Consider the following 15,006-nt stretch of genomic DNA (forward strand, 5'->3'; position numbering starts at 1 on the left):
ATGAATTTCAACAGCTGATTAAAAAAGAAAAGACAAGCCGAGTTTGTGTAATTATTAAAACATGGTAGTGCAAACTGGTAGCCTTTCTAATTTGATTCCCACCCTTTTTAGAAATATAGCCGAGCCGAGCTGAGACTGAGCCTAGCCGAGAACATGCTTTTTATTACTACTCGGAAAGGATCCAAAATGGGGCCCACAAGATCTTTCAGCCTTGAAATGGAATTTTTCCCCTAAAAAAATAGAGTGAGGAGAAATATTAGTGGGTCCCACTTTGTATCTATAATCGTGACCGTTGGTAACCGCTGTGCAAAGATTACACCAATCTAATAACCAGCGAAAAGCTTTCCCAATTTTTCAAGACGATCTGAACCGTTGGATATTTGGTTTTGATAATCTCATTGTAACGGATGGTTGGGATTATTTAATCGGTGCAATTTTTTGGTTCTGATAAGGGCACCCTTAAAATGGAAAGGTTCCAAATTCCATTCCATGTGGTGGGGCTGGGGCGGCTTTTGTAACTAAAGAAGAAAGTATAGTGGTACCCCACCAAAAGGCAAAAGAAAATGAAAAACACAAGGCACAAAATCTCTGCCCATGTAGATCAGTAGCTGTGTTTGCTGTCAATGGTCAACCTCAGTATTTCTAACAACGTTTCAAAGGTGGGCCCCATGAGGATCATCTACTTTCCTACTAGAGATAAACTATGCTACCCATGCGAATCCCACTTTAATATATAAAGCCATAAAGGGGTGTGCTGGTAAGATCTTACAGTCACAGATACGGGTGTCAATGGTTCTGATTCACCCGTAAGATCCTATTCACAAAAGCATTACACCCTAGGTATCTAATTTAGAATACCAAGTTTGTTACCTCCAGCCCCTATATATATATATATATATATATATATATAGAGATACACTAGGGTTAATGACTGGTTAATGGACTCTAGCCCATGTAAGCCTACTACACCGTTTCATTATCTTATTGGACTTATATTAGAACATACATGGGTTATACTAAATACCCAACAATAACTTGGGCCGGGCCTGGTTGAGCTTTTGCGAGAAAATGCATTGGAATCAACCTGATCCCAACCCCATTTTTTGGTAAAAGCTCAACCCGAATTGTCAAAATCCCACCCGAGTCGAACCCCTATCTAAGTTTGGATAGGGGGTGTAGTTGATGATCCACCATCGGTTTTGCATGCCATCAGTTCCGCATGGCTTTTTTTTTTCTAATTATTGTGAGATTAATTTGATGTCTGCCTTGATGGGACTTACGACCTTTAGACTTTTTTTCGTGACGAAAGATAACTATATTCATTGCAAAAAGAGATTACAGATTCACATCAATGGGGAGAGAGGGCCCAGAGTTTAGTCCCTTTAATACCCTAGATTGAGCCAACTGGTCTGCTAAATCAATAGCAGTCCAAAGAAACTTGCGGACCTATAGATGGATTGGGCATAATAAGAGAGTTTGGATTTGGAACATTTTGTGAGGTGTTCGCTATAAAGACTTTATAATTGTAATTTTTGAAACATCAGCTAATCGATAGTATCCCGTGGCACTGGAAATAATATTCTATTTTGGCCCGAAATACCTTTTAATGCCAAAAATACTAATTACTTTTGTAATGGCAACTGGAATGATTTTTATTTTTTATTTTTACTTTGTCCCTTGCTGCTTGCTAAATGGGCCTGGTCTGCTGTTCATTTTGGGTTTGTTCCTTCTACCTAGACGGGTTGTCTAAGCAAAATTCTGACAATAGATCAACAGTGCAATCGATACAGGGTTATTGCAAGCTTATTTAGTATGCATTCCATATTCGACTTATTTGGAGTGTGTTAGACATGGCATTGCCATATTAGTGATCTTTTTGAGGTATGGTCTTTAGCAACTTTGGGTGTCTAGAGGGTAGGAGTTGTAGGGTATTTATCATTTTGCTATGTTATTGTTGGTGTTGAAGGAAAGGAATCGAATGACTTTCTAGGGTTCCAGCATGAATGTGCCGCACTTGAAGCAACAGATATTCTCCACGGCCGCTATTATGGAGTTCAGCGGTATAAAGTCTTCAGTTGATATCTCTTGGATTGAGACTATGGAGTGTTATGTCCCATCCTGCCAAACATGTGCCAAGTTGGCCCCTCTTTTAGCAGGGTTCTTAGAAGCTAATTTTGATGGTTCGAGTCATAGGAATCCTAACCTTGTAGGTATTGGTGGGCTTCTTGCCTTCTTGTAAGATCTTATGAGGGCAATCATTAGCTTTAAATCAACAATCAAGATTAATAAATGAGATTAAGTGTGAATATACTAGAGTTGCCCATTGACCAAAGTGATTGTTAAAAGGTATAATGGGAGTCAGTGCATCTTATCACAATTGAGACATGGATGATTAGTGTAGCCCTCTGCATCATCATGATTAGTAGTTGGTTAAACTGATTAAGCCAATTAGAGTTCTATTATGGGTGGAACTCTAAGAGGTCTTTTTATCTAAATAAGGGGGTTGGTCTCTACTATCATCTAACTCACTATAACAAGATCTTTCCCATCAAAGATCAGGTGGACCAAAGAGTACTAGAAGATACACTCCAAATCGATCACCACCATGACTGACATCTCGATCCATTTGTATTCTAGTTTATTTGCATGGTTAGATCAATTTTGATAGAACTGTGATGTTATATTGATTAAATCTATTGTGTAGGTAATCGTGACATATTTTTGATGTTGATTGAATGCCATGATCCTAGTTTTACACTTCTCCCTGGTGTTAATGTTGAGATTGGTTGGCTCTCTTTCATCCAATTAGTACAACTAATTCTAGCAAAGGTAGAAATCCTCGCTCTTCTTGCTCGACCCAACCTTGATTTCTTGGTCATGGAGGGAGATTCCCTCAATGTTATCAAGGGTCAGTGGTCTCCCTTCAACACTTATTTGTTCAACCAATTGTGAGGCGGATGCTTTGGACCGTAGTGAGGTTGGGTGGAAACTGCTTTTTGCTACTTAATTAATCTGCACCATTCAGAAAGAGGAAAAACAACAAAATAGAAGACTATTTTGCTGTCAGTATAAAAAGGCTACTGCTATTGGCACTACGATGTTTTGATATTTTTTATAATCGCACTAACTCGTCTTGTCTTTTTTTAAATTAAAATCTCGTGATTAAAAAGCAAATCCATGATGAATCACCAAAATTTCAACAATCAATGACATTTTATTTTTTTAAATTAAAATCATCGTGGTAGCTAATAAGCAAAAGCCATTGTTGTTAATTAATCTAAATGGCTTTTAACAAATGTAAGAAAATAGAATATTTGATAAGAAATTTTCATAGAATAAAAGTTTTCTCTCAAATCACCCATTTTGTCTACCAACTTTAGACTATTGATGAAATATGACCCAATGGCCTATAATTGCTCTAGGTGAAGAAGAAAAAAATGGCCTCACATGCAAGCAAGGAGAGTATGACATTCATGTATTTCCAATTTCACCATCAATCGTATCCTTTGCATTTGCTTGTAAAATCATGAAACAATGGGTGACATTAGTTATTGTTTGTAGTGGTCATTTCAAGCTAAATGGTACTTTTACCATCAATTTCAGCTAATAAAGGATTAACAATGGGACATTTTTTTTTTTCAAATTTACCCCCCAAATTAGCTCCCCTCTCATTTAAGAGCATGGGAAGCCCATTCCAAAGTACTGTTTTTAGAATTTTTCCCTTTGGAAAAATGTAGCCCCTTAACCTCTCATCTCTTTGAAACCTTAGTTGTAGTAATCACCCCTATTACCCATAAGAATTGCTGTTGGAACCCCCTCTTTTCTACAATAAAATCCTTCATCCTAGCTCCAACATGAAGAAATTGAAAACCTGCAAAAGCAAAAAGAATACACCCATAAGTTTCCGAAAGAGGGATATGTAGTCTTGTAAATCTCTGCAATATTTGGTTTTGGGTTTTGGGTTTTGGATTTTGAGTTTGTTTCAATTGTTTTCAATGTTTGTTGATGGTTGCACATTTCTTACCTGTTTATTCTAGGCTGGAGTTCTTTTTAATTCCAAAAAAAAAATCAGGTTTTTTCAAGAGTTGATTGACGATTTGCTAGTTAATATGTAAAACTTTGCTTGCTATTGTTCTTCGTAATTTTGCGCAGGTTAAGTACATTCTTAAATTGGTAACAGCTTGGAAGCATTGAGTGATTTTTCTTCAACCTATGAAATTTCTCTTGGATTGCTGCCAATCCTTTAACATATAAAAATGAATAATCCAGTGAGAATCGAACATGCCAAAAAATGGAATTGCAGAATAAATTAAAGTGTTTCACTGAAGAAAATTACAGTAATTACCTTTCTCAAAATGATCATAACATCATTCTTTTTTCAATGTTTTTATTTTCTCTTTTTTCTCAATAGTGAGCCTGCACGTAAAAACATCCTGTCAACTTCGTCAAGGTCTGACAATTCATCATTTTTCCCAAACAGATTGGTCTTATTCGAATTTGCAGCAATCTGGCGCAAATGCTCCTTGAAATCCTCTGGCTCCCGCTCGGCTTCTGTCGGGAACTTTTCAATTGCATCCAAATAAAGAGGGCGGTCCGCTTTCTCTCCTGTCTCTCCATCGGAATCTGTCTCGAAAATATCCGACAATGCTTCAGAGTCTGACACAAGACTTGACTCCGAAAAAGAATCATCTTCGGAAATGTCATCATTCTCGGATGTGATCTCCTTAAAGGCATCTAAATTCTCCAATCGACGATTGAAAATCTCCCTGTAATTATCAGTAGCAGTAGCAGCTTGATGCTTTTCACTTGTGGGGATAGTTTTATGTTCTTTCTCTTCTTTAGCTTGTACTTGCAGTACTTCAAGGTCTCGTTCGAGCCTAGGAATTAAGATTCGGAGGGCTCGGAGGCCATCTCGGATCTTTGATTTATCCAAAGCCTGCAAATAAAAAATAATAATACAACCACCCCAAGCTTGAAATTAATGGAAACATCTGAAGGATAGATTAATAGGGGCATTTTGAGCATTTTCATCAGGTTAATTTGCATCACACCGACTGAAAAAACAACTGGGCTAAGAAGTAACATGACCCTTCCATCTTTTAAAAGAGTTTGCTGTGTGAGATGAACATGCTAACATAGAAAATATAAAATAATTTTTTGAAGTGGCATGATATGGCCACATTTGATTCAAAAAGTCCCCTTTGGCAACATGTACAGTGGGCCAGCCCATATGAAAGAGGTTGTTTCATTCATGCATGGCTGGAGTTCATTTATGTTGCTAGTGAAGCTCATATACCCTTCCTTGGTAAGAATTCAGACGCATCTGACCATATCATTTCCAGAAAAGTTTAATACATGATTTCCATGGGAATTATTATAGGCACCTTTAAAATTAGGCATGGAACTGATATCGGTTTAGTCTAAATGTAAAAGAAAAAAGCAAATCAAACAATACAATCTGAGGTGGTGATGCCTAGATTTATAGATTTCAATACAAATGTCATTCTCCTTGAGGTTTTCTTTGTATACAAGTTGTACATATTTGATTTTGAATGGTAAATACAGCTTTATTTATTTATATTTAGGGATAAGTCTTGCGTGTAGCGTGCGCGCCACAAAAGTCTGACACTTGGCACGGTGATCTCATGATCCAAACCATTCAATTGGTTGGCCCATCAAAGAAGCCGTGGATCAAAAAGTCATATGGAAGAAGCAATCCTAAACGCATGCCAATGCTGATTCCTACCATCTATTTGCAGGTAACTGGTTGAGATAGCTAAGACTGACCATTAGTCATTGATAGTTGAGGTTGTCGCTCATCCAGCCCACGAAATTAGCGGGCCAAGATTACCAAACCAATTGCCTTTGTAAATGTTTGTGTGAGACACAAATTAAGCATCATTTAACAGCTATTTTGCCATTTTATTTACCAAGATATCTTTCTGTATATCTTATAGTTAAATGAGAAACATTATTAGATATCTATTTCTGCGAGTTATTATATAACTGTATGGATGTGTTGGACATCATATTAGAATTACACATACTGGGTTACAATGGCCATTGGTTGAAACAGAATGGATACATTAGTCTCTCTCTCTCTCTCTCAAGGTAACACTTTATTGTTCAATCTAGAGAAAAGAGAATCTCTCTCTCTCTCTCTCTCTCTCTCTGAAGGTAACACTTTATTGTTCAATCTAGAGAAAAGAGAACCTCTCTCTCTCTCTCTCTCTCTGAAGGTAACACTTTATTGTTCAATCTAGAGAAAAGAGAATAAGAAAAACCACCGCATTCTCTCTCTCTCTCTCTCTGAAGGTAACACTTTATTGTTCAATCTAGAGAAAAGAGAATCTCTCTCTCTCTCTCTCTCTCTCTCTCTCTCTCTCTCTGAAGGTAACACTTTATTGTTCAATCTAAAGAAAAGAGAATAAGAAAAACCACCGCACTCTCTCTCTCTCTCTCTCAAGGTAACACTTTATTGTTCAATCTAGAGAAAAGAGAATAAGAAAAACCACCGCATCTCATGCCACATTTAGAAACTCAACCTATCTGCAGGACTTGCAATCAAGAGAAAAAAAAAGAGAGCAGCGGAGCAGCAACAGTCAACTCTTTCATGAATCTTGGTGTTTAAAAACTCGATTGAGTACATGAAAAAGCTCATGGATTCAAGTAAAACATATACCTGAAAATGTTAATTAAGCACTTAAAAAACTTGAAAAAAAAGTCTACAGCATAAGTTTTTAACTAGAAAATTTGGCAGTATTTGGTGAGTCTCGAATCAATTCCAAGCCTAGTCTGAGTCAAGTTTAGAGTTTATACACCTCAATGAAAATCCTTGCCCCACCTGCCTACTTTGTTATTGAAGAAAGAGTAGAAGTTTTTGCATTCCATAATAAATTAAAACCATTTAACAACTTCCTGTTTAAGCCAGAAAAGAAGAGTACCTTTCTCTTGGAGAGAGTAATCTTAGGTGACATTATTTCTGTTGGTGGCTGCGAATAGTTCTTCCCTCTATACATGATAATTGTATTCTCTTCATGTATGTCAAGCACAATTCCACCGCTTAATCGTGCCAACTCAGCTGCAATCTCTCGGACTTCCTCTGGGCTAAATGTCTTTACGATCACCTTCAGAGTCTGATGTTTTTTCCAGTGTAAATGCATGTTCAGAATCACCCCCTGAAAAATACCACGCCTTCCAATAGGAACATAATTTTTGCACTTGTGACCCATCTTGAGGAAGTAAAAGTGCTCCTCTGGTGTCAATATTTCTGGGTCATGGGTTGTTTCTGATGACTCAGGAGGTTCAATCTTCTTTAAAGCCTCTAGGAGTCGAGCCTCTTTGTTCCGAGCCTGAATTCCTCGTATGAAAAAACAAAAGGGAATTAATGATTGTTTATTAACAAAAAGATAAGACCGACAGACATGTATATGGATTTTGATTAGTTTTGAGAAAAAATGGTGAAATTTATAAGCAAAAATAGTGCACATCCAATTGCAAGTAAACCAGTGATCGAGCCACTGATGTTGTTTGAAAAACAGTTGTGTTATCGTCCCAGGTCAAATTGCTTAGTGAGGTATCAAAGTTTCACCGTCTTTTAACCACTGTTAATTTTCTTTAAAACATGTATTTCCATGATTAAGCAACTATAAGTGTGTGACCCAAAATTCTTTTACTAAAAAAATAATACAGAAATTCACCAATGCATGAATTTATCTTTAATATGCAAAATTCATTGCAGTGCTGTTGGTGGCAAAACTGAAGAAAGGCGATGGAGTTTGCATGGTAATAGGAATAGAATAACCACATTTCAAAAGTAGTACAAAAGGAGAATTCAAATGCTTAACCAAGATAAATAAACGACACACCAGATGTTAAAGCTACAAACCAGAAAATGTTAGAAAACTATCAAGTGGCGGCAGGTTACACCATTGCTAAAATGTACATGAAATCCAGATACACACATGGAGTACTTGAATGGAAGCATAAAAATGACAACAACAACAAAAGTGAGCACTCGAATTAAGTATCTCACATAAATTATGGCATATGGGAAAAACATTAGTATATAACAGGTGATTACTGATTAGGACAATCAAAGATTGACAGCACAACTACATTCTATCGCCCCAGAAGCAACATACATCGCACAAGACTCGGCCATAAAAGATTCATAGAACCATTTGAGCATTGAAATTTTTAAGGCTTCAAAATGATAAACCATGGGACGACAACCAAAGTCATATAGAGAACTTTCATTTTTATTTTCTGAGATGGCCGAATTCTTACAAAGGTACAACAAAATCTATTTAGTCCTCACGGAAGCCCAACTTGACCACTTTACATAACAAGAAAGGAACATGAATCAGGGAAACAGTTGCTTGGGTGGTGGGGGTGTTGGATGTGGGAAAACGTGAATAAAATTTGTTTTGAACTACAAGACATTTTACACCGAGTCTCATTTATACCCGCGTATTTGCCTCCATGAAAATTTTAAAAACCCAGCCATCAAGACCCACATATCCCTCTGTTGATGACGAGTCAGGTTCCCAAGAAGAGAATCGGTGAGCCACATACAAGTTTCATGGTGGGTTGAGTAGTACAAGCCCTCTTACATTTTGTAATGCCAATAAATGGGCTCACAGTGACAGCTTAGTGTTCCTCTGTAAGGCAGAAAAACCCACACCTTTGGGGAGGGATGTGAAATTAGCAAGCAGATGTGTTTTCCAGTTTTACCCTTATGATAAACTTCCATAGCATATGACACGACACACTTATGCTTGGCTGTGAGGTTAGTAGAAGCCACCTTACTAGGTAGGAAAATTGATTACTTAAGCTTGCAGCCCAACCTTTCTGCACATTTGTCACATAACACATTACAAAATTGTGAGCTCCTAAAACACTCAAGGTAAGCGTGACAACAAAAATTGTGCATGATGGAAGACAGGGTGCTACATGAAATGAGAATAATGAATCTCAATGCTTGCTATTGTTAGTCCACAACAATTAAAGAATGTCTGATGAAAATCTACATCTCAGTTATTTTATGAGGCCCCCGTAATAATGACGTGATTTGCCTACAATAAATAAATTGAAGTTGTATGAATTGATCAAATCTAATGGAATTTTAATATCTATTTAATTCGTGTTGTCACATGCACTTGAAAGGGGGACACCACACCAAGGCAAGAGTTGCATGAGTATACTAAAGTTTGGGGGTTCCTCTGGCTTTCAAGGCAATCTCATTGGTGCCTAGTAATGTAGAACAAATCTACCATGGATGCTTTAATACCACATTATGATGACAGTTTTCAAAAATAAAATAGAACCAAAAGTAGATGGGTAGTATTTTTTTTACAGATTTTAACAAGAATAATAACATGAATGTATATATAGAGGAAAATGATTGTGAGCTTGAAGCTCATATAGCTTATATGAGCTTGAGGGCCCAAACACATGTGGCACACATTGTTAGGATGATCCAAAGCATTCATTTGAAAGGCCCTTATATAGATAGGGTGTGGACAAAAAATCAGCTCCATAGGATCATCCTAACCCATCCAAAAGTGGAGGGCAAAATGGACAGACACCGTTTGCCACAAATCTGCCCATTTTTGCCCTCCGATTTTGGAGGGGTTAGGATGATCCAATGGAGCTGATTTTTGGTACACACCCTATCTATAATGGGGCCTTGCAAATGAATGGTTTGGATCACCATAAACAATGTGGGACCCATGTGTTTGGGCCCTCAAGCTCATATAAGCTATATGAGCTTCAAGCTCACAATCATTTTCCTCATATATATATATAGAGAGAACATTTCCTACACACTTGTGTAGGTAAGTTACCTACACACTACCTTAAAATACAGTGGGGGCCCACATTGTTTGGGTGATCCAAACCATTCATTTGAATGGTCCTCACCTAGATAGGGTGTCCACAAAAATCAGATCCATAGGATCATCCCAACCCTACGATTTGTGGAGGTAAAATGGACATGTATAAACCTTCACAAATTAGTCCATTTTTTGCCTCCATAGTTTGAATGGTTAGGATGATCCTATGGATCTGATTTTTTGTGGACACCTTATCTATGTGAGGACCATTCAAATGAATGGTTTGGATCACCCAAACAATGTGGGCCCCCACTGTATTTTAAGGTAGTGTGTAGGTAACTTACATACACAAGTGTGTAGGAAATGTTCTCTCATATATATATATATATATATATATATATATATATATAGAGAGAGAGAGAGAGAGAGAGAGAGAGAGAGAGAGATTTCTGCGCTTGAGCACAGAAACAGGGTGGGGCCACATTTTTTATGGGATCCAAAGCATTCATTTGATGGGCCCTTTCATGGATAGGGTGTCCACCAAAAATCAGCTACAATGGATCACCTTAGGGTGTCCATTTGAGGGGCCAAAAATGGACAGATTTGTGGACAAACAGTATCTGTTCATTTTTGGCCCCACAAATGGACACCCTATGGTGATCCAATGGAGCTGATTTTTGGTAGGCCCCCCATCCATGATGAGGCCTTCCAAATGAATGGTTTGGATCACCCCCCCCCCCCCCCTCACACCAATGCCCCTACCCCTGTTTCCAGCACTTGAGCGCAGATATGCTTATCTGTGCTCGAGTGCAGGAACCCTTCTCTCTCTCTCCTCTCTCTCTCTCTCTCTCTCACACACACACACACACACATATATGAGAGGGAACGGTTTCTACACACAAGTGTAGATAAGTTATCTACACACTAGCTTAAAATACAGTGGAGGCCCTCATTGTTTGGGTGATCCAAACTATTCATTTGATTGGCCCTCACATAGATAGGGTGTCCAGAAAAAATCAGCTCCATAGGATCATCCTAACCCTTCGAACCGTGGAGGCAAAAAATGGACAGATTTGTGAAGGTTTATACACATCCATTTTACATCCACAAATCGTAGGGTTGGGATGATCCTATGGAGCTGATTTTTTGTGGACACCCTATCTATGTGAGGGCCAATCAAATGAATGGTTTGGCTCACCCAAACAATATGCCCTCCACTGTATTTTAAGCTACTGTGTAGATAACTTATCTACACTTGTGTGTAGAAACCGTTCTCTCTCTCTCTCTCTCTCTCTCTCTCTCTCTATATATATATATATATATATATATATATATATATATATATATATATATATATATATATATTCAACTCTGGAACAATTCTCAGCAGAAATAAATTACAGCACTCATTGTTTTCCTGTAAAACGTCCAAGACGAAGCTGCTATAAAAAACAGATTAAAATCAGGTTGATTACAGCCGTAGTTAGATCTGATGAAAACTTGCAAATACAATTGCAAAAAACTCCCGTATGGAAGTTTCTTTCTAAGGAAAAATCCCACAATCAGCTAGAATTGTTACAAAAAACTTCTCTTTCTTTATTTATTCAATACGCAAAACTGCCTCTAAAACAAAAGATTACCGAGTATATATAACCTCCCTAGTTTTTTTTTTTTTTTTTTGGTAGGTAAGCTTGAGATTGAACCTGCGACCTCTAGTTTGAGGTACAAAGCCTCAACCATTGAGCTACAGGCCCAACTCCTATAACCTCCCTTGTTGTTGCCCTGTTACAGTTCTAATTCTACTTCTTGCAAAAAAAAAAAAAGAAAGAAAGAAAGAACTAATAGAAACACAAGACTTATGAGACTAAGGACACTTTATAAACACTAACACTCTAACACTTGAACCTTCTAACATTGACTTTTAGACAAAACTAAATCAACCATAGTCCCTAACTCTAACCTTGTGAATACTGATGTGAAGAATAATGTCGTGAACAGTGATGTGAATAGTATCATGGGAGTGTAGTAGACTTTCTTTTATTCCAATCAACTTAACTCTTTCTTGACTTTTGTGAAGGATGGGCCCCATCTACATCACATTGTTCGACATTGAAGTGGGCCCCATCTGCGTTAGACCCGAGCTCCAATCCCAGGTCACGAACATTGGTTTTTCCACCCCTGTTGTCTCATGCTTTTGCTCCAATCATACATCAAAATCTAGGCAAAATCCAATTATATGTCAAAATCTAGGCAAAAATATGCACTGCGATCAATCTTTTTATGGCATCAAAAAACGGCTATGAAGTTGTCCAACACCATCTAGGCACGGACCGGGGATGAGGTGAATTCTCACATATTAGGACAGAGGTACGATTCCAACAAGGTAAATGACCTTATCAACAATCTAAACTGTTAAAGAAATAATTCTACTTCCTTGATTGGATTGGAATCAACTTGATTTCATTTAATTTATTTTTCTTCCGCTAGATTATCATTTCTTCATTATGGTGTATCTTCATGAAAATTTTTCATTCCTGAAAAATAAAGTCAGATTTTGGTTAGGATTAAAGATGACTTGAAGGAAAGAAGAATGGAAAATCTATGCAATAACTTTGAGTAAGTTGTTTTCATTGTTGTTGTTCTATATTTTCCTAAGAAATGCCATTCATTGGTTCCATTAGTGGCAGTAGAAGAAGAAAATCAACCAGGCAACCAACAACATGCATACCAGCAGTTTCCTTTTGAGCGATGGTTAATTAAGAAAATCAGGGATGCTATCTTGTGAGAAGCTCCCTCCCACTATGGAATTAGTGACCGATTAGGAAACTTGTTCAGGACAAGGAATTCATAAGGCTACGACTAGACCATATCAGGTGCTTCAACAAATAGTGAATTGGAAACTCATACAACTAGCAACTGTATCAACAAACCAAACAAACCATATGCATAGTATTTTCACCTCGAGTGATAGTTGTTTAAGAAAAATCAAGGATACTAATATCATTTGAAGTTTCCTTCCCTAATGCAATTTGTAGTGGATTAAGAAACTTGCTCCCGACAAGGAAGGCTGATGAGTTCATGAAATCCCAGTTCAGGTTCCAAGATAACTTTACACAGTGTAAGCAGCACTATCAAGAATGCCTGAAAGAATAGGGCATGGACTGAAAAGGACAAATAAAAGTGGTTTACAATTATGTTTCTTGGTTCATGTTGATCAAACCAAAAACGCATGGACACATGCATTTCACAACTTTTCCAAGTCCACCCTTTGATAATGCACTACTAATGAAACATCCATGGTGACATGCAAATCAAGTAGACACAATCTGAAATTATCAAAGACCTCATCTTAGCTTTAGAGAAAAAGGGAGTTTAACTTTAAACCATGTAAAATCTAAGTAGAAGGTGCACAAAAGAAAAGATGAAAGAACAATAAGAGCTTACCTTCCTTAGTCTGTACAAAATCTTCTCTTCAACAGTCATTCTTTCATACTCCTTTTTCTTCTTATATCTGAAGTGCTTCAACCACCTTACAACTGCCCTTTTTCCTTTCAGTTTTTTTCTCTTTACTTTCACACTACCATTCACACCAACACTCTCCCCATCTTGACAGCTCTTCATAGGCTCCCCTGCTTCATGGGCCATATTCCTAAACTGGTAGCTATAAATCCAAAGACGCCCCGCAACGCAAAAATTTCCAATTTCACAATGAGAACCAAATACAGGCTTCTGATTGAAGACCTTGCAGAAAACATCAGACGAGCTACTGCATCATGAGGATTCATTCTTTTCATACAAAATTTGACAAAAACATATAAAGGATATAAACAGAACTGATTTTCTCTTTACAAATTATGACTTTTCTCAAATACTACCAAACCTTGATTAGGGATTTTGTTTCAGAGTTAGGATCAAGAATTTGATTTTTGATGGATAAAGAAAGACCCAAAAAAAAAAAAAAAAAACCCAAATTTTTTAGTAAATGTGACAAAAAATTACACAACTAGTTTCCATAAATTTATAGTATCCATCTATCAATCTATATAATTGCAAGAGAAACCCACAAAAAGTTTCTTAAGATAGAAATTAAGAGAAACCATCAAATTTATACAGAAGAAAAAAAAGAAGGGAAAAGAGAATACCTGATTGGATGAGAAAAGGATTTGTGGAGCATGTACATTGAAGAGAAAGGAGAAAAACGGATATTTTTGAGGTGGAGTGATTTACAGAGAGCCATGGAAGCATAAACCCTCGCTACCATTTCTCTTGTTTTTTCAAAAGCTCCTCCCTCTTCCCTTAGGACAGGGTTTCGACTATTTAGTAGTGATTATGCTTTTTACGGAAATACCCTCGATTTAAGCTACAACCAAGAAAGGGAAGAGGCTTAATCTTATGGCTAGATTAGTCATAACGGTCTAAGAGAATGAGAAATATATTTTGAGGAAAATGCTAAAAAGAAAAACGGAAAAATACATATACACCCCCTCAACTTTATGACATTTTCAATGATGCTGGTTACGTGACCAGATGTCTTCGATGAATTTTGAACTATAGGGTGAAAAGTTGATGACTTTGAAACGTTAGGGTTCTCGTTGAAAATGTCAGGAAGTCGAAGGGGTGTATCTGTATTTTTCCCAAAGAAAATAGCAATCTTCCATCTTAGGGTTTCTATAAGAAAAATGAACCCATTGAATTTTGCAGTCATTTTCACAAAATAAAAAATTCAGGGCCAATAGGAACCATTAAATATCGTGAATTCATGAATGGCTCTTGGATTTTGATCCCCAATCTTGTTTCCTTAATGGTAATGAGAAAATAAAATTGATACATGACTGAGACGAATACTAATCAATATCAATTATCAATTCTTTTCAATAATGAATCCTTTTCAATTTCAATTATTCAATTCTACGATACCTAACGCATCAACTTGGTGAAGTAGCTCAACACATTGATGTATGTAGAATAGATTGTGGCACTATCCGAGGTATTTCCTTGAGTCCTCGAAATGGGATTATAGAAAAAATGTTATCCAAACATTAATTGATCGTGTACCAGTGCTGATATCACGGAATACGAATAGAGGAAAGAGGATATGCTGATCACATTAAAAGATATGGGAATGCCCATTAAATAACTGAGCGTGAGAGCCAAATGAATTGAAAGATTC

At 37.1% G+C, this 15,006-nt stretch overlaps 1 protein-coding gene across 5 annotated transcripts; it reads right to left on the minus strand.

Annotated features, from left to right (window-relative positions):
* Nucleotides 1–3,470: 3,470 nt before the first annotated feature.
* LOH1 (RNA-binding CRS1 / YhbY (CRM) domain protein) lies at nucleotides 3,471–14,147 on the minus strand. 5 transcript variants are annotated; one of them, XM_077373406.1, is made up of 5 exons: nucleotides 13,979–14,147; nucleotides 13,281–13,599; nucleotides 6,945–7,352; nucleotides 4,346–4,936; nucleotides 3,471–3,871 (listed from the first exon to the last, which is right to left on the minus strand). In XM_077373406.1, exons 1-4 carry the CDS (start codon nucleotides 14,095–14,097, stop codon nucleotides 4,388–4,390), a joined length of 1,395 nt encoding a protein of 464 aa, XP_077229521.1. In that variant the 5' UTR covers nucleotides 14,098–14,147; the 3' UTR covers nucleotides 3,471–3,871; nucleotides 4,346–4,387. The 5 variants fall into 5 exon arrangements, with proteins under 5 accessions (XP_077229521.1, XP_077229519.1, XP_077229523.1 ...); XM_077373404.1 differs by having other exon boundaries at nucleotides 13,281–13,602; nucleotides 13,979–14,146; XM_077373408.1 differs by having other exon boundaries at nucleotides 3,472–3,871; nucleotides 13,281–13,565; nucleotides 13,979–14,118.
* Nucleotides 14,148–15,006: the final 859 nt, after the last annotated feature.

Source organism: Tasmannia lanceolata, unplaced genomic scaffold (assembly GCF_043159265.1).
Source record: "Tasmannia lanceolata isolate RefF3 unplaced genomic scaffold, GAP_Taslan_0.1 ptg000037l, whole genome shotgun sequence".
In the NCBI taxonomy this organism is placed as follows: Eukaryota; Viridiplantae; Streptophyta; class Magnoliopsida; order Canellales; family Winteraceae; genus Tasmannia; species Tasmannia lanceolata.